We start from the raw sequence: 18,886 nt of genomic DNA, 5'->3' as shown, positions 1-18,886 counted from the left end.
TAAAAATGAAGGGTCCTTTTAGCTCAAAAAGGTCTATGATGCTATAATTTCTAAAGAATGCTTACAGTGTTTCATTCATGTCTTAATAATTTTTCTCCTCATGAAGCTGGGTAAGACTCTAAAAAACGAATAGGCATATAAACCTAATTTGGATACTCTGGGTAGAAAACTCTAAAAATGGCAGAAACAATCTTACAAACAAGTCAAAAATTATTAAGCTTTATAAGCTAGAGTCCATTCCCTGGCAAGACATCATCAGGAGTAGGCCTCCAGGCCCTGAATGAGGGGGAACTGAACAGGCATCGAAGGGAGGTACTGGAAGAGGAGCACTGAAGAGAGGACTCTGGGGCAACATGAGTAAGTGCAGACAGTCCTTAAATACAGTAAAAGTGAAAAGCTATGAAAATGAATTAAATGCTATGGCTTCTATATACATGGGACTGAATTACAAACTTTAGTACAGTTTCACAAAAATAAGCAACTGATCATACGTTGTCGCAGATCAGTTATTTCTGAGCTTATGTACGTATGTAGTGTCTGTGTGTGTGTAAGACCAAAGAAGCTCATTTTAAACTTTCCATTATATCAGCTCATGGTGAAAAAGAATGCGACAATGAATGTACATAAGTTTACATATAACTGAAAAAGTGTGCTCTACACTGGACACTGACACAACATTGTAAACTGACTATAACTCAATAAAATAAAATTTCAAAAACTTTTCCATTATATCTTAAGTGACTCATTTATATTCTTTATCACACATCTTTCCATAAAAATGTCTGACACTGCATTATTTCCCTAGACCTTAACTTGTTCACATCTTGTTTTTTTTCTTTTTTCAAGTATAGTTGATTTCATACCTTGTTTTAATTCCTTTCTACAACAATGATTTTTTTAAATATTTCAAATCATTTTTTGTTTTGTCAGGTATATTGCAAAGAATAAATTCAATGCTAAAAATGTAAAATAATGGAATCACCTAGAATAATCCCAATTGACTTTTTCTTCACAGTATAACTTGGAACTTATAACATTTCTATCAATTTCTTACCTTCTATGTACAATTCTAGTTGACAGAATGCTGTTCCACGTCGTATGTGTGCCTTCATCCTTGCATTAGCATTGTCTGCAACAGGTGGCGTCAACAATTCTAGTGCCTTACAAAACAACAACAAGGGAAAGATGTAATTTCCTAATTTAAACTTGAGGAAAAACATGATAAAAACCTAAAAACAAGCCTCAAGCCCTCAGCCACCTAAATTTTTGGCTTAGTTGGGACAGAAATTTATCAAATACATTTATGTTGAACAAGTTTAGGAATTGCTTAACTGTTCCTGTATGAGATTCATATCCCTGCCCCCAAACTTATGGTTTGGTTTATCATTTGAAGCCTTTACAGGGATGAATAAATAGCATTTGTGGTCTTCTGTCCTCAAATTGGGTGACTCGGTTTATTCATTCATTCAATAAATTTTTGTTTGTGCATGAAATTGTGCTAGTAGAAAGGAAAACTGGATCGTAAAAATACTGTCGGATCTTTAATAGCTTAATGAGATCAAAGCATTAAGACTTGAATGTTTCTTCCATATTCTCAATCTCAAGGAGCCACATAAGAGGTTTCTCATGTGATTTCCCTTAAAACAAGTTACTGTGTTATATAATAAAAGGCAAAAAACTAGACATTTAAGATAATGACATGACATTAATTATGGAAATTAGGATACTGAGTTACTCTGCAAACGGGAAAATGATTATGAGATATCCTTCTACTGTGCAAGTGGTAGTGACATGAAGTGTTCGCCTTTCCACCTTGCATTAAGTCTGCAAAACTTTAATAAAAAAGGTGAACACAAACTGACAACCATTTACTAATTTTCTTAACTTCAGCTGATACAACAAGGCAATACAGTAACAATTGATAGGGGATCTCTAATCTGACTTGAAATCTCTAGATACACTAGTTCCTTGTCTATTTAAAAAATATTTTTTAAGGAAAAAGATGTAATAAGCAAGATGATTCTTAAAATCCTGCCATCTCAAATTTAAATTTAATTGGCAAAAGATAAGGGCATCATTTAAACCAATAAACAGCAGCATATCAATTTTAAAGTCCCACATGTAAATAAATAGATACATGTACCTTAGAAGAATCTTCGATGGCCTTGTGTAAATTTTTTAGCTTTAGGTGGCAAGCAGCACGATTCAAATACAATAGTGGAATCTTATTATTTAGTCTTATGGCTAAGTTGTATGCATCAATAGCTGCCAAATAGTTTTCTGTTGCAAACAATTTACTAAGGAGACAAACACAGAAAAGAAAAACAATGTAATTAACACTGAAAAGAAACACAGAAATAATGCCTAATGATACCTGGCAGAGGGGATGGATGGCTCACCTCCTTTTCTATTCCTTGTACAATGGACACTGTGGGAGGCACTAACTCCACCTTTCCTCCACACATCAGTATGTCATCTGAATGGCTGACCTCACCTTCACCTCCAAGGGTAGCCGAGCAGTAGCTTAAACCAGTAGGCATATTTCCATCCTCTCTGCTACAATGATTGACACAGGGATGGATTTATGACCTAAACTGGTCTATTCAGAATGAAGCCTGTGATTTTGTTTTCAAAGTTGGAGAACAAAAAAATTGGGAAAACTCCCCCTGCTGGATATAAATGAAGAAAGCACACAAGCCCAAATTGTTGACCATTTTTAACATCCTTGTAGGAGCTAGCACTAGAATAAGCTGATACTATGGAATTATGAAAAGAATAAAAAAGCAGAAGGAAATCTGAGTCCTTGGTGATACAGTTAAGCTGCTGGATCAAGCTTTACTTGAAATGTAACACCCCTTTAGCTTTTTAGTTGCACAAGCCAATAAATACCGTTTAACATTAAGCCGGTTTAAAGTGGGGTTTTCAGTTACTTGCAAACAAAAGAATCCTAATAAATACACTCTTTCAGGTCAGATCTTCCAAAATTCTCTTCAAATAAAGAAATATACATAATTAAAGTACTTATTTTAAATGCAAAGTTTCTTTTTTGTTTTTCGTGTACAATTCCTGGTATTTTGAAAAACGCATAAACATAAGGAAAATAGAAAATAGTTTGCCAAATATTAAAGTGCCATTTAAATAACACTTTGTATTCATTTTCAGCTGACTGTACGATATACTTTACAGTCTAGAATATTAAATGTGATGACATCAGAAGTAAACCCAGTGAATCATGAGTGCAAGGTAAAATGACACCACTGTGACATCTAGCCTAAGCCTGACTCCAGTTTAAAATTAGTTGCACAGACTAGAGAAGCTAATTCTGCGGGAACAGTTTCTGAAATGCCTCCTATCAGCTAGGGTGTTTCTAACCGTAAGTAACAGAACCTCAACTCAAACTGGTTTAAACATGGAAGGAAACAGATCACCTCACATTAAAAAAAAGTTCACAGGGAAAGGCTCCATGCCCAATGCGATCAGCAGCTCAAGGATGTCACCAAGGCCTCCCCGCTTCTCCATTCCACTGGAGCCAGCAGTGACTTCCCCCTGGGGCTGGCATTCCTCATGCATAGTAGAAGGTGCCACATGCAGGCACATCCATTTGAAGAAAATGGGACAGTATCTTCTGGTATATGCTCCGTGAGAGCAAGAAAACCTTGCCCAGAAATCTCCCAGTTCACCTTCTTTCCCATCTCATTGACCAAAAATGCCTATCCTTAAAAGAAAATTTTGCCTTAAAAAAACCCCACCAGTTTCTCTGTCAATCTCTCTCTCCCCAACCTCTCTCTCCCCAGTTCCACTCCCCAATTTTTTTTCAAGAGGATATTAAATTGTTTATTGATTACACAAGATAATGGATGAGACACAAGCTTGATTCCCATCTGTAACTTTATCTGGTATTACAATTCAGTTTAGATTTATCACATAGAATGCGCCAACAATCAGACTAAGGACCAAAACTCCATGACTTTGCTTGAGTGACCCTTTACCCAGTACTATATATTTCAATTTGGGAACTTTTTAAAAAATTTCACCAATATGACCATCTTTCCATGTTAATAAATATAGATATATTATTTTTACAAAGATTTTTTACAGAGCAGTCTCTCATTGTGCAAGGATTTCTAAAACCAGTCTCCTCCTACTGACGGACATTTAAGGCTTTTATTTCCCAATACTTTGGTTTTATAAACAAGCTTATAATAAAATTCTGTACACATATATAAAACACACACACTCACACACACACACACACACACACACACACACACTCACACACAAACCCAGCAGTGAAAATAACCTGATCTGTTGAAGTCAATCAGAAAATATCCCTGAACTTGGGGTAGGGTCCCCATCCTAAACTACATGGGCAAGGTCTACATACTGAAACTAACAGGGACTCTGCCAACAAGGATAAAAGAAGACAATAAATGTTAGCTAGATAACCTATTGTGTCTACTACAGACCTTCTTTTTAAAATTAATTTTAATTTTCAAATTTACCATTTTAACCATTTTAAAATGGTTACAGTAATCCTAGTGGCTGGATGGAAATGAACTCTTTATCAGATATGTGATTTGCAAATATTTTCTCTATTCTAAGGACTATCTTTTCACTCTGTTGACAGTGTCCTTAGTGCACAAAAGGTTTTAATTTCGATGCATTCCAACTTAACCATTTTTTCTTTCGTTGCCGGTGCTTTTGAAGTCACATCCAAGAAATACTGTCAAATCCAATAAACCCTATGTTTTCCTCCAAGAATTTTCTAGTTTCAGCTCTTATGGTTAGCTGTTTGATGCACTTTGAGTTAATTTTTGCATATGGTATTAGGTAAGGGTTCAACTTTGTTCTTTTGTATGTGGATATCCAGTTTTTCCAACACCATTTGTTGAAAGACTGTCCTTTCTCCATTGACTAGTCTTAGCACCCTTGATGAAAGTCATTTGACCATATGATTTTCACACATGAGGGTTATTTCTGGGCTGTCTATGCCGTTGGTCTGTATCTATACAAACCTTATAGTAATACATACATTTGGAGTTCTATTTTTCATCTTTAGTGTAAGTTTATAGTTTTATAATACAACAGTTTTATCAGAAAAGTTCTCCTAGGTTCTAAGGGAAAAAGAGCTTACAATGAGCAGTATTAAAAGAATACTGTAGGAGGCATAACAGCAAAAAATATAAAGTATTAAAAAATTTTTAATGTTTACATATATATATTAAAATATAAAACCAACTGAACATTACATTCTTTACAGTTCAACACCAGTACAAACATGCAATAAAGCATCATTTGCTTTATGACTTTCAAAATGGTTCTGAACTCAGAAACAGCTGAATTTCAAAAGGAAGGGAAAAAAATTAAACCTGTCTGAAGGGCAATAGCCTTTGAACACCAAATTTAAACAGAGAAGCTAATAACCAGTGTCTCCTGTGATGGCTCCAAATAAAGCAATGCCCATGAAACGAATTATGCAAAAGTAGTCATTCAGCACATACTCAGTGCTTACTGTACTGACTGCACAGAGAGCAAAAGAGACATGGACAACTGCAAACACGCACTCCTGTCATTTCTATGATGACTGATCGGTTTGCCTTTGTAAACAAAGAAACATCCTGATTGGCAACGGCCAAAAGGGCCAAACATTTTGGGAAAGCCTTAGGCATGGGAGAAGCTACAAGAGGCAGGAGTGATAAGAAAGAAGCAATGTACTTGTTTGGTTTTTAAATGGAGGTACTGGGGATTGAATCCAGGACCTTGCACATGCTAAGCACATGCTCTACCATTCAGCTATATCCCCACCCCCAGAAAGAAGCAATGTGGAGGAAAGTAAAAAAGGGGGCAGAAGAGTTAAGAGAAATCCAAAGTCGTGGGGCTTCGAGACAGCCATGGGAGCAGGGAGAACCACACATTCCAACACAAGACAGAACAGCTCCACTTTGTGGGCAATAGGAACTTGAACAGCCACCTGCCCCTCAAAGGACTTTTAAGGTCTCTTGTTTCTTTCAGCATCTTGTAGGGGTGGAAAACATTCCTGGGTATCTCGAGAGCTTCTAGAATTAAGTATTAGTGCACTGCAGTGAAGGAACACCACCGGTACAATTCAGCACTCGGGAGGAGGAGGCTGCCGCATACTAAATAAAATGACAGGTTAGGCCAGAAGAGGGACTGTCCTGCAGCAGAATAGCATGGGCTGTAAAATGCATACAACCAGTCAACAAACAAAATTACAATTATGTCAAAGAGGTCATCTTAGAATATGTATTCTAAATTTCTTGAAGGCTGGCAAAAGGTAGCAGCATAAGAAATCTTGTCTCTAAAAACAAAGAGAGTTGTAAAACCTGCAGCAGAGCAAGGCAGATTTGGCAGATCTGTTCTGCCAGGAGGTGGGTACAGGAGGATACAGGGAGACAGTTCTCCAGGGGTCTTTTATGTTCCTTCATGTTTTACGTCAGATGCACTGACAGCTTTCGCTTGGGACTATCTTTTCACAGATGTCTGGATGGTGCACAGCCTTGAAGTCAGGGACAGTGTCTCTCTCTGGGGCAAAGAGCAGAGATGTCTGCTGCTCAGTGTAATAAAGTCAGTATCTCCTTGTGAAGCTAAAGGTTGGACAGGTTTGCTTACAATCTTTTTCTAAAAAATTGTGTTCCTCAAGCTTGGCTTTCTCAGTTATGGCATAAACCTACTGTGTGTACAGCATCCACCTGGGCCCACCTCTGCATTGGCCCCACAGGACTGGAGGGGCAAAGGGAACCAAGATGAAAGTCATGTTATAAAGTCCTTTGTCTTGACTAATGAGTCTCCTGGCTTCCACTAGCATCTATGAAATTATGGTAGGCTACCTCGTCACAGTTCTTGCCAGGGCATGGGTTCAAACCAAAAAATTGGAGAAAATTCAGTTCGGCAAGTAGAACTGTATTCTGTGTTGGGAGAAGATGGTAACAGGTGGTCAACGATCAGTATGAAAAAATCTAACATGAAGTAAAAGGACATCCAGACAGGCAGGCAGAATCCAGCCTCAGAAAATTCACAAACAGCAGGCAAACAGAAACCCAGACTGGCACAAGCTGGTACTAGGTCAGTCAGTCAGCAAGCAGCAGGGACCTACCTACAGACCAAGGGTTCAGAAGCAGAATTAACCTGGGTGGTAAGAGAAAAAGTAAAACCAAAGCAGAGCCTCAGTCTTAAAAGGACTGGAGAGTAGGCAGGCTACAAAATCTGGCACTTAGGCCACGAGAGAAAAAAAAAGAAAATTCAGATACTGGAACTAGTTAGGTGATTTTATGTAACAACAGTAACACGATGCTGGCTGCTGGACTGTAGAGGTGTATATCCTTAATCTCCTCCTATCTAACATTAGAATCTGCTGTGGAGAGTGAGGTATGCAGATGCGATTCAAGTGGTCCTACAGTGGGGGGAAGAAGGAGCTTGCAGCTTGGGGTTAAGACAGGGGGGTCCAAGCACAGAGAAACATCGGTGAGACAGAACAACAATCACACCTTATGTGATCACAAGGGTCTGGAAGGGTAGCTATTAGAGTCACTTACAGATTCTGAGTCATGTAAGGCTGTTAAACAACATCATACCATGCGAGTATCTAAATCAGAGCATCTAGACTCTGTTTTATGTGAGATGTTCTCAGTAAAAAGCTTTCTGGTACACTGCTAATTGGAAAAGGTAAAATGCTTTAATGAGCAAAGAAAATTACCTAAGCTTATATATTTTCCTGAAAGGTGATTTGGCATTGACAACTAAGAGCTGGCTGTAGAAGGCTAGGTAAAGAAAAATGAAAACATTCTGTGGCTTTTTCTAAGAGCCTTTTTGAGTAGATATAAGCCCTTACACAGCTTCCTGAAGCGACTGCGCCTTTGGAAGGCCTGCCCACTTCTACCCTTTTGTAAAACAAGTGTCCCAAAGGTTTAAACACAGTAAGGACACTTGGCCTGTTTTTGCCAGTGTAAATAGAGAAAGCTACCATGAAACAAAGTCTCAGGAGATGGAAGTATTTCATCCTTTGGCTTAAATTCAAAGCTGTTTCTGAATGGGTTCTATTATGTGCGCTTCTATCTTTTGTACTGCCTTACATTGCAAAAGAGGATACATTTCTCTCTAATAATTCTTACCTTTCCTTTTATCTGTTTGTACTTGGCACTGTAATTAACTGTACTCTGCTCTGTTTCTCTGGGTGTCATTAGTTACTAAGTTCTCTTCCATCTCTCCTTATTTTAACTCTCTTCCTCTCCTCTTATTTTGCATCTCTTTCTTTTTCTACCCAATTGGAGGCAATAAGGCAAAATGGTACCAAAAAAAAAAAAAAAAAGAAAAGAAAAAAAGGACACTAAAGTGATTACAATCTACAAGTCACACCTGACTGCAACAAAGTACACTTTGCACTAGGTTGTTGCCAATTCATTGCTTTTGCCAGCAACCACACACACATATACACACACAAACACACATACCAGTCTTTTGCTGTCAGTCAAAAGTTCCAACCCTAGTTCAATGATCTTATCTGCCCTTTTGATTCTTAAATCCAAATCATGTCATTATTATATCAGAAATAAGACCAGACCGAACACTGCCTAGGACATTTAGCCAGTCCCAGCACTGGAAGACTTTGTGCCAAACGACCTTCCAACCACGTCCAGCAACCCTGCTATTTTTGGGTTCTGATCAAAAAGCATGCTCTTCCTTGTCCTCATGTAAACATCCCAGTTTGCTGGCCTTTCCTACTCTCTTCTTCCTCGCTTCCTTTACACTTTGTTACTCCTGATTCTGCCACAGTTGACTTTCCCTCCCAACCCAATCCTTCCTTAATCCTCAAATTTTCCACCCGATGCTTTCTAAAATAAACCTGGCTCTTCTTGGAGGGCAGTGCTATCTCTACCACCCTCTCTACTGAGGCCCCCCACTCCCCATGTCAGGGGAGGGAACTGGCATTCTCCAGACTCACTTCTGCTAGTTCCAAGCTGTAACTCTGCCTTGATGTAAACAGCATCATCCTTTGGGACTTCTGACATCTTTACCCTATAGCCTCCTAGTCACTGTCATCTAACTGGCTTTTTAAAATCATTTTTCTCTTTTTCACTGAGGGCTTTGAAACCTGCCTCCCAGCACCTGTATCCATCCCAACTTATGCCATAATTTCAGAAGATTCTACAGTTTATATATATGACTTATTTATCAATTTAGCCTCGAAATACCTGGAACTCCTTAACTCAAATTACCATCCCTTCAGCTCCACTTTTGCTACCCATTTCCTGGGCCACATCTTGAACTTTGTCATCATCTGAACTGCACCACGTCAGTGATATTAACCTCTGGAATCCCAACCACTGACCAGAAATTTCTATTCTGCCAATTTTCCCTTTATACTCAATCTTCAACCTTATAGGGTCCTCTAATGATTTTTTTTCTCCTTCTTCCTCTTCCTTTTTTTTTTAGTGGAGGCAGTGGGGATTGAACCCAAGATCTTGCACATGCTAAGCACATGCTCTACCACTGAGTTATACCCACCCCTCCCCTCTAATTTCTTAAATGCTCTGTTTTCTCTTAGTCCGCTGGGCCCCTCACGATATCTCTTCCTTTCTAGCCCAGCCTAGATTTCACGGCTAAATATCTGAGTTATTTTTCTATGAGCAATCTGGTCCCTTGTGCTACTAGCCTTCTACTGTACTTGTGAGTCAAAACTCCAACCTTAGCTCAATGATCTACTCTTAAATCCAAAAGACTAAACACTATAGAAGATAAATCACAGAGCTGTACTGACTAGCATCTCTATGAGTTCATGCTCTCTTATCTAGGAGAGCCCTCAACAGTACCCACTCAGCAATTTTTGTTAGAAATGTATCTAGTTTCACACTTATCTTCACTTTCTTCCCTTCCATCTCAGAAAACAAAGTATCTCCATTTATTCCAAGTCAACTTCTCAGTATTTTCTAGACCACAGTAACCAATCAACAGGACAGCACATTCAGCTATGCACACTTTAGCACTCCAGGCAGCCAGGAAGAGCGATTCACAGCCACACCACCTGGGCTGCTTTCACTAAGGCTGATCAATTGGAACAAACGGGCAGGAAGATTTTCTTCATCTGTCAGAGGTGGACAGCCGTATTTGGAACACAAGCTTCATAATCATATTGACCCAAGATTGAATTCTGGTTCTACTTATTAACTACCACCTTAGCCAAGTTTCTTAACCTCTCTAGCCCTGTTTCTACATTTGTAAAATGGGGATAAAGATAATAATACTCAATGAGTCAGATTGTTAAAGAAACTAAAAGAGCTATTGTGTAAAGATGCTGGCTTCTCAATAAACATTTGTTAAATGGGTACAAAAGCAGTGGTTCCTAGCCAACTACAGTTGTGAGGATTTAATGAGATGGTGTATGTGAAGCTCGTGTACCTATCACAAGATACATATTAACTGTGATTATGACAATGGCAACTTAAAGAAAATGCAATTAAAGTAACGATTTAGACTGGATACACCTAAAACTGGATACAGGGTAGGTAAGAGGCCAGCAGACTGGGTGAAAACCAAAGGGGACTTTCACTTAATATGCAGTGTAAATTTTTTTCTGAAGATATATTTTGCTATAAAATGTAAAAATGAATGCAACTTTTAACAAGAGGAAAAACAGAAACAAAATCAAGATAATCTATCCACCCTTGGCCATGACCCAATTTTATCCACTCTTCTTGAGGACATTTCAATCACCTCACCACCTGCACATCTATTCAAACCTTTTCTATTCTTACTGAAGAACAAAACAAAATAAAAACTCTTTCCTTAAAGTTTCTATTCCATTGGCTTCTGGGAGTATTTTGGGATATTCCTTTCTTTTCCCAGATCTTCAAATGTTGGTAGGTCACAGGGTTTTATCCTCAGGCCAATGCTCCCCTGGGCTACACATTCTTTTTGGATATCTCACCTACTCTTACAAATTTAACTGCTATGTAAATGCTGATAACGTCCAACTCTACATCTATAGTGCTGGCCTCTCCCCTGAGTTTCACACTTGCTCTACACTGTCCCCTAGATTGACCGAGAGACATGTCAAACTCAACACAGTCAAAACTGAACTTACCTGCATTCCCTCCTTCCTAGCCCCTCTTCCGATGTCCTCTAATTCAGCTGGTGGCATCATACAATCCATCGTTCATACTAAAACCCAGAAGTCGCGCACCACCATCCTCACTCCCCAACAATCACACGAGAACTTCTCCCTGTTTTACCTCCTGAGCATTTCTCAAATCGTCCTCCTCTCCAGCCCTGCAACAACTTCATAGTTCAAACCTCTGCCCTGATTTCTGCAATACACTTCCCCCTACCTTTACAGGATAAAATATAAGAATCTCAACGAAGTACACAAGGCACCTGCCTATTTTTCTAGGTCCATTCGGCATTACTCCTGGCATAAATTTTTATGCTTCAGCAAAAAATAAACTACCCATAATTCCTGACTATAGTTTGACACTATTCTTGTCTGTGAGCTTTTGTTCATACTGTCTCCTCTGCCTAAAATAAATGCCTTTCTCTCCCTTCCTCCTCAAACTCCTGCTTATCATCAAGAGGAGCCCAGGTACTATGTCCAGGAAGTTCTTCCTGCAACCGTCTTCCCTACTTTAAGGTCAGGTATCCCTCTTCTGTACTCTCATTTTCCCTTGTTCTTTCTATGTACTGTACTTCTCACACAGTGTTTCAAGTATCAGTATGTGTCTCTCTCCTCCACTGATCTCCGTGGTTCACAGCCTTGCCTACAGTCCGGCAAACAGCAAGCAATCAGTAGATGTTGATTTAATGGATCAATAAATGGAGAGGAAGGGGGAGAGGGAGGAAAGAAGAGAAGGGGAGAGGAGAAAGAGAAGGGAGGATCTTGTAGGATTTTGTTGTTGGGAGTAGGAGGAACAAACCTGTCAGCCCTGGGCTTCTGAACATCAGAAAAATGATCAACTCCAGCTCAACTCCACAAATCAATCTCTGGTGTTGTATTAGATAGGAGAAAAGGTCAAGAAAGAAGAGACAAAAGATGAGAAAAGAAAAATAGAGACTTTGTGGTTAGACAGATAACTGCCCCTCCCAAAGATGTCCACATCCTAATCCCCCAAACCTATGCATATAGTAACTAAAATGGTTAGTTAGAAAGGACCTTGCAGATATGATTAAGGATCCTGAAGTAGGAGATTACCCTGGATTATGCAAGCGGGACTACTGTAATTACAAGGGTCCTCACAAAAGAGAGAGGGAGGCAAGAGAGCCAGAGGAGACGTGACTATGGAAGCAGAGGGCAGACTGATGCTACTGCTGGCTGGGCCATAAGCCAAGGAATGTGAGCAGCCTCAACGCTGGAAAACCCAAGGAAACAGGTTTCCCCTAGAGCCTCCAGAAGGATCGCAAAGGATACCCTAATTTCAGTCCAGTAAAACCCATTTTGGACTTCTGTCCTCCAGAACTGTAAGATAGTAAGTTCGTATTGTTTTAAGCCACTAAATTTGTAGTAGTTTTCTATGACAGTATTAGGAAAATGATACAAAAGTACACATAATGAGATATAGTAAATACTATCTACAGTTGCCTCAAAATATGAACTCAAATTGCCACAGAATGTACCAGAATTTATTGTTTCTGACAACTGTATAAAATTCACACACATATAAATAACAGGACTGCCTACATACAAAATGATAATTTATAAGATATTTGATAATCTTTTAAATATGGATATGACTAATCAAAGTAGCCCTAGTCTTAAAGAACCATGATTTTAAGGGAAGTATCAGGAAGGGCTGATGTTCAATGTTAAGTGATTTTAAAAGGGGTTTTAATAAACAATCCAAAAGATGTCATATTTTTCATTTCCATGACATTTAAATACAAAAGCAAATAAAAATAAGAGCCTTATTTAATTCCTATTAGATCTGACTTTTTTAATATGGAGGCCATGACTACCTACTTAGCTTATTTGTATTATTTCTCCCAAACCACCACACGTCAAGACATCTAGAAAATGTGGCAAGTATTAATATCTATGTAAATTTATTATAAATCTTATGGCCAGAGTTCAGACAACTTACTTTCCTTTGTCCTTCAACCATTCTGGGTTCTTTTCCTCTTCTTTTAAATCACTAAGCTCAGGAATATCAGCGTTCATTGCTCTTCGTGCCTCTGCTTGTTTGTGTAGCCACTGTAATGAGAGTGCAGGCTACTGAAGGACACATAGATCTTATTTTATCAAGTTACTTGTACATTTTCCGTCTTCCTACATGAGATGGAAATATTATTGTTACGGACTGAATGTTTGTGTCCTTGAACTTCCACATGTTGAAGCCCTGATCACCAATGTGATGGTATTTGGAGGTGGGGCCTTTGGGAGGTAATTAAGTCTAGATGAGGTCATGAAGGTGAGACCCCCGCAATCGAGTTAGTGTCCTTATGAGAAGAAGAGACCAGAGCACATGCTCTTCCCTCCACCCCTAACCCCAGCATCCTGACCGTGGACTTCCCGGCCTCCAGAACTATGGGAAATAAATGTCTGCTGTTTGCTGTACCTGGTCTGTGGTACTTCGTTATAGCAGTCTCAGTGGACTGATGCAATATTTGATGATGATTTTAAACTTCCAGTTTCTACACACATTTAAGCTTTTTTTTTTCAACTTCTCTAGCTGAATAAGATCAAATGTATAAAAATTTCTAGTCCAAATTTCATCCAAATTTCTGGGAGTTCATGTGAGTATTACCTTACTTTTCTTATTTATAATATATATTTTTTACATTCTAAAAATATGTAAATGACTTTTTAAAATAATTACAGTTTTATAGTTATAGAAATACTTCTATAAATAACAAAATACAGAAATATATTCTTAATAAGAAAAAAGTTAATATTTATCAATTGTCATTATAGCTTAAGGAGCTTCAATTAGTTCCACAGATTTTCAGTTGAGAGAGATATCATTTCACACCTTACAGTAAAAGAAAAAATTCAGCTCTTAGTGCTTATACAACTAAAGATACAATATTCAAAATCCCAGAGCTCAGGAATTTATAAATGAATGAAGGATATTAATGCCAAATGTCACATTATTAATATTTTATATTAATAATAATTAATTGTAATAATATAGTTATAAGGATGGAAGGTATAGCTCAAGTAGTAAAGCACATGCTTAGCATGCATGAAGTCCTGGGTTCAATCCCTAAGCTAATTACCTCCCCTCCAAAAACAAAATAAATAAATACATAAAATATATATATATAAAATAATAATAATATAGTTACAATAAATTTCCAAATTTCTTCTCACCACAAAACATACTGATACAAAATTTACAAATTATGGAAAATGATGTATTTGATAAAATACATGGCACATGCAACAGCTTATCTCCTGGAATAAGCAACAATACTGTATATTATATCAATGTTTTCTCATCAGCATTCTGGAGCCAAAAAAACCCTGTAGATTATTTTTCTCATATAAGAAAATGTTACATTTTTTTCATGAAGTAGTATCTTTAGTGTAACAAATACTTTAAAAATTCAGATTCAGTAAGAGTTTCAATAGACAAAATAAAAAAGAAAGTATTTTCATTTGCGATCATTGTAACTAAGAACAGTACACCTACCTCCTCTTCTTCTGCTACTTGTGATTCCCGGAGGGCAGTTGGGAATACTCGAGGGGTAAAGTTGATTTTAATACTGCCAACAGAGCGAGGGGCAGGAATACTGTCTTCCTTTAGCTTCTCAAAAAACATATTTTCTGAATTTCTCCCTTCAAAAATAATGTTAGCAAGTAAGTTCTTTCTCTCTCATATCCTAGTTAACAATCAAACTGACTTTTAAGGTAATTATACATTAAAGCTACTTCTAAAGTCCAATACAAATATTCCAAACATATTTGCTTCAAGAAGGAATGTAAAATCCCTTATTGAAAGTATGGCAGCTAATTATCTGTTCTTTAATCAATGACCCCAGCTACTCTTCTGGGATTTTCTTTGTTAATCCACACAGTGTCTAACTTCCATTCACTCTAGAGGAAGGCACCTGGGCAGAGCCACCTCTGCCAACACCACCTCTGTTTCTTAAGCTCCTATAGCAATTCCTTCTATAAGCTCCCTGGTGACGATATAAAAAGATTTTCAGCTATTAGAGACAGCTAATGAGAACAGGCAAAGGGTAATAATGAAAAGCTGTATGTCTGTATAAAGGTAGTGAGATGTAATAATTGTTAAGTCAATGTAAGAGGAGAAATTTATCAAAATGTTAGACTATAAACTATATGAATAAAGGGAAGGGAAGGTACTAAAAAAAAAAGTACCATAAATATGATAGATTTAAAAGGCAAATATAAAAATTGGTTTAAAAAAAGATTTATTCTTGATATAAAATGAACAGATACAACTAAGATAAGAAACAAAATTTCCAATTTAAAAATTTGAAGTTTAACATTAACATTTCAAAAGGAGGGAGGCAGGTGGCAAGGAGGAAAGAATAAAGACTCAAACAAATAAGAAAGTAACATCAAGAAAAGTTTGAGCAAAATCTTCTACAGATGCTTGTGGTTGGGAATGCTGTCTTCCAGCATCCTATCAATTCCCTCCTCTTTCTTTTAGTAAGAGAATCTGCTGTGCTATTCTACTGTGCAGTATCTACATAACCCCGCCTCCCTAAAGAATAGGTGTGGTTATGTGCCAAACCTGAGACCACAGACTGTGAGCAGAGGTGATGTATACAACTTACAGGTCATCATCTTACAGCTAAATCTACTTGCAGTGGCCTTCCTCTTTCCCACTTCCCGCTGGCTAAAAAACAATGCCAACTACAGCAACCGCCTTTGACCTAGAGATGGAAGTCAAATGATGTGGTAACAGATGTGGCCCCACCAGCCTGGATGTCCTTGTGTAACAAAGCTATCTATCAGGCCTAGACTGATGACTGTTACATAATAAGTATTACATTACAGAGAACTAAATTTCTATCTTATTTGATCTGTAACTTTTGATCTCTTTATTACAACAGTTGTCTTGAGCCTACTTAATACAAATGTCCCAAGAATTTCAGAGCCAAGTAAATTGTTTTTCACTTGTGAAGCCAAGAGACATTTTTAGATATGTAAGAACAAAGTAAATACACCACCTAGCCATCTTTTCTGAATAAATCACTCAAAGAAATGTTCTAGAATATGGAGAAATAAAATTAAGAACTCAGGAGTAGGAAACTTGAGGGCAAAAATGAAAAAGGATGGGTTTTCTAAAATAGTGGAGAACATACTAAAAATGTTGTGAACAGATTCTTAATGTTAGTACAACAGAAGGAAAACAGAATACAAAATTAAAATGACATATATAACTTCAAATTATTACACTGATGATTACTAGGATATAGAACATGCAGGGAATAAGCACCATTCCTCCACACTGAGAAATAAAAAATTATTTTACTATTAATTTTGCTAAAGAAAAGTAAACAAAATTTGAAAAGAGAAAAGTTTTTCACCTTAGGCTTTGTACTGTAGTACTTCATATACCAAAATAATGACCTAATACCATGAATAGATTCACACACACACACAAATCGTGACATATATACTTTACTACATGGAAAAGGCTCACTTTCTCAGAAAATATTAATCATTGTACCTTTTATGGCGAGATTTCTGGATGCTGAACTTCTAGTAAGACTTTTACGTTTTACTTTTTCCCTCTCTTCTTCTATTTGCTTTTCTTGCTGACGCAATTCTTCTTCTCTCTGAATCCTTTTTTGTTCTTCAGCTTTGCTTTGACGCTCTTTCCAGGCTTCCAATTCTTTAGTTGCTTTTCTTCGTTCATTTTCTTTCATATCTTCTATTTTTTTTCTCTTTTCTTCTTCAATCTGTAAAAATTACAATTACCAAACACATTAAAAACACATTAAACACATTAAAAACAACATGTTAAAATACATTAAAACAACATGTTAAAAATAAGAAATTCATTATAATACTTAGTTATTTTTACCTCTAAACTCTAGTCATTAAATCTGCAGCAATAGCTAGCAGTGAATAAAGAACTAAAAATGGGAATGGTGAGTGATTTAGCAGAATGCTCAATGATCTGGGTGTCACTGAACACAGGTTTCAGTTCCAGATTTACCATTAACTATTGATACGTTCTTGTGCAATCACTTTCTCTAGCCTCAGCTTCCTCATATATCAAATGTGGGCAGGCATTCAATTAGATGATGTCTAAGGGCTTGGTTAAAAAAAAAGACAGAATTTATTATTCTGAAAGTTAAGTCACTTGTCCCAAAACCCACACACACAAAAATACACATGTGCAAACATTCGCCTTCTACTTAGGCCAGTCTTACCTTGTTTTAGGACAAAGTTGAGCTGAGCCACACCTGAGGAGTGAGGGAGTAAGAGGAAAGGAAATAGGAAGGAGGAACTAGGAAGTTTGTCTCTGGTGAGTTGAAATGTTTGAACCGTGAATCCCGCTGCCAACCACATTTGCAACAGCAGTTATTTGAAACTTCCATATGAAAAGCTAAATATCAGGTGAATTTGAAGCAATGCATTGTTAATTGGGTGCCAATTTTTCTCCCTTTCACAAACTTCCCTCATATGGACAAGAAAAAACCACTGTGAAACAGAGTAACTGGTTAATACATATGATAGGCTCCATGTATCTGACTTTCCTGTTGTAACAAAATTTTCTCACCTCTAACCTCTAGATAAGCAGTGTCTAACAGAACTTGTTTCAATGGTAGTAATATTCTGAATTATCCAATATCTTAGCCACTAGCCACATGTGGCTAACTATGCACTTTAGTGTGACTGAGGAACTGAATTTTAAATTTTATTTACATTTCATTAATGTAAATTTAAACTAATTTTATATTTTAATAGGGCATCTGACACAGCTCTAGGATGACATACTGAGAAAAAGCTTCCTAAGGGCTGAATTATTTTAGGATACAGAATTAACATTATAGGTATGAAAACTGTACACTGAAAAGGTACTCTATAATATTTGCGAGACTTAATACCCTCTTCTGGAAGGCTGACTGTTTACTGAACTTCTGAAATTAAAATAAACTTCACAGATTACTGAACAGGAGTTTCCTGCAATCCCAGAATTGCACCTAAGGCTTAAACTAGGCACAAAAGATGCAAATCACCACATGTCCTAAGTTCAGAGAGCTGCAGTGAGCTGCCAACAGGTTGGGCCAAGAAGAATCTGCATACGGCAGTGAACCAACATTTAAAAGCCTGACAACAGGCCATGATGAACAGTCAGTGTTAGCCAGAGGCAGCCACAACCTAAAAAGAGAAGATGACAACGTCCCCTGGTTAATAATATGTTTGTCTTTTTCCCTCTCCTTCCTCTCTGTCCCCACACATGGAAGGAGGAAAAAGTATGTGAAGAGTCAGAACACCTGACACCATCATCTCTCTAAGTGGAGTGAATTTTGAAAAGTTTTTAAAAATGCGTAAGACTGTCTTCTCTCACTTCTTTTTTTTTTTTAAGACTAAGTCTTAATTACCAAAAACAAGACTGTTCTTAGAATCAAAAGTAACAAGAAAGTTCTTCTACTAAGCCAAGATGTAGTTAAGGGAAAAATATATATGTGTGTGTTTATGTGTGTGTGTGTAGGTATGTATGTATGCATGTAGAAATCAATCAATCAGTAAGTAAGTAAGTAAGTAAGTAAGTAAGTAAGTAAGTATATGTATATAATTTATAACAGGCTATATTAGAGACAGAAAAATACATCTTCAGGGATTTATAAGGAAGAGGAAGGATTAACAAAGGCTTCCCAGAGGGAGAGGGATAGCTCGGCAGTAGAGTGTGCGCTTAGTATACACAAGGTCCTGGGTTCAACCCCCAGTACCTCC

At 37.4% G+C, this 18,886-nt stretch overlaps 1 protein-coding gene across 4 annotated transcripts in view; it reads right to left on the bottom strand.

Moving 5' to 3' along the window:
- Positions 1-18,886, bottom strand: part of DNAAF4 (dynein axonemal assembly factor 4) — a 47,268-nt gene that overhangs the window by 13,239 nt on the left and 15,143 nt on the right. For 3 of the 4 annotated variants that reach the window (XR_012073294.1, XM_072962389.1, XM_006210952.4), the window contains exons 4-8: positions 16,650-16,881; positions 14,637-14,782; positions 13,086-13,195; positions 2,144-2,297; positions 1,055-1,160 (exon numbers count right to left, since the gene is read on the bottom strand). Coding sequence is in view for 3 of the 4 variants with exons in the window: in XM_072962389.1 (XP_072818490.1) it covers positions 1,055-1,160; positions 2,144-2,297; positions 13,086-13,195; positions 14,637-14,782; positions 16,650-16,881 (748 nt within the window). In the remaining variant the exon portion in view is untranslated. The remainder of the gene's footprint in view (positions 1-1,054; positions 1,161-2,143; positions 2,298-13,085; positions 13,196-14,636; positions 14,783-16,649; positions 16,882-18,886) is intronic. The other variant, XM_006210953.3, reaches the window with a different exon arrangement.

This window comes from Vicugna pacos, chromosome 6 (assembly GCF_048564905.1).
Source record: "Vicugna pacos chromosome 6, VicPac4, whole genome shotgun sequence".
In the NCBI taxonomy this organism is placed as follows: domain Eukaryota; kingdom Metazoa; phylum Chordata; class Mammalia; order Artiodactyla; family Camelidae; genus Vicugna; species Vicugna pacos.
This window is presented reverse-complemented; position numbering and strand designations above follow the sequence as displayed.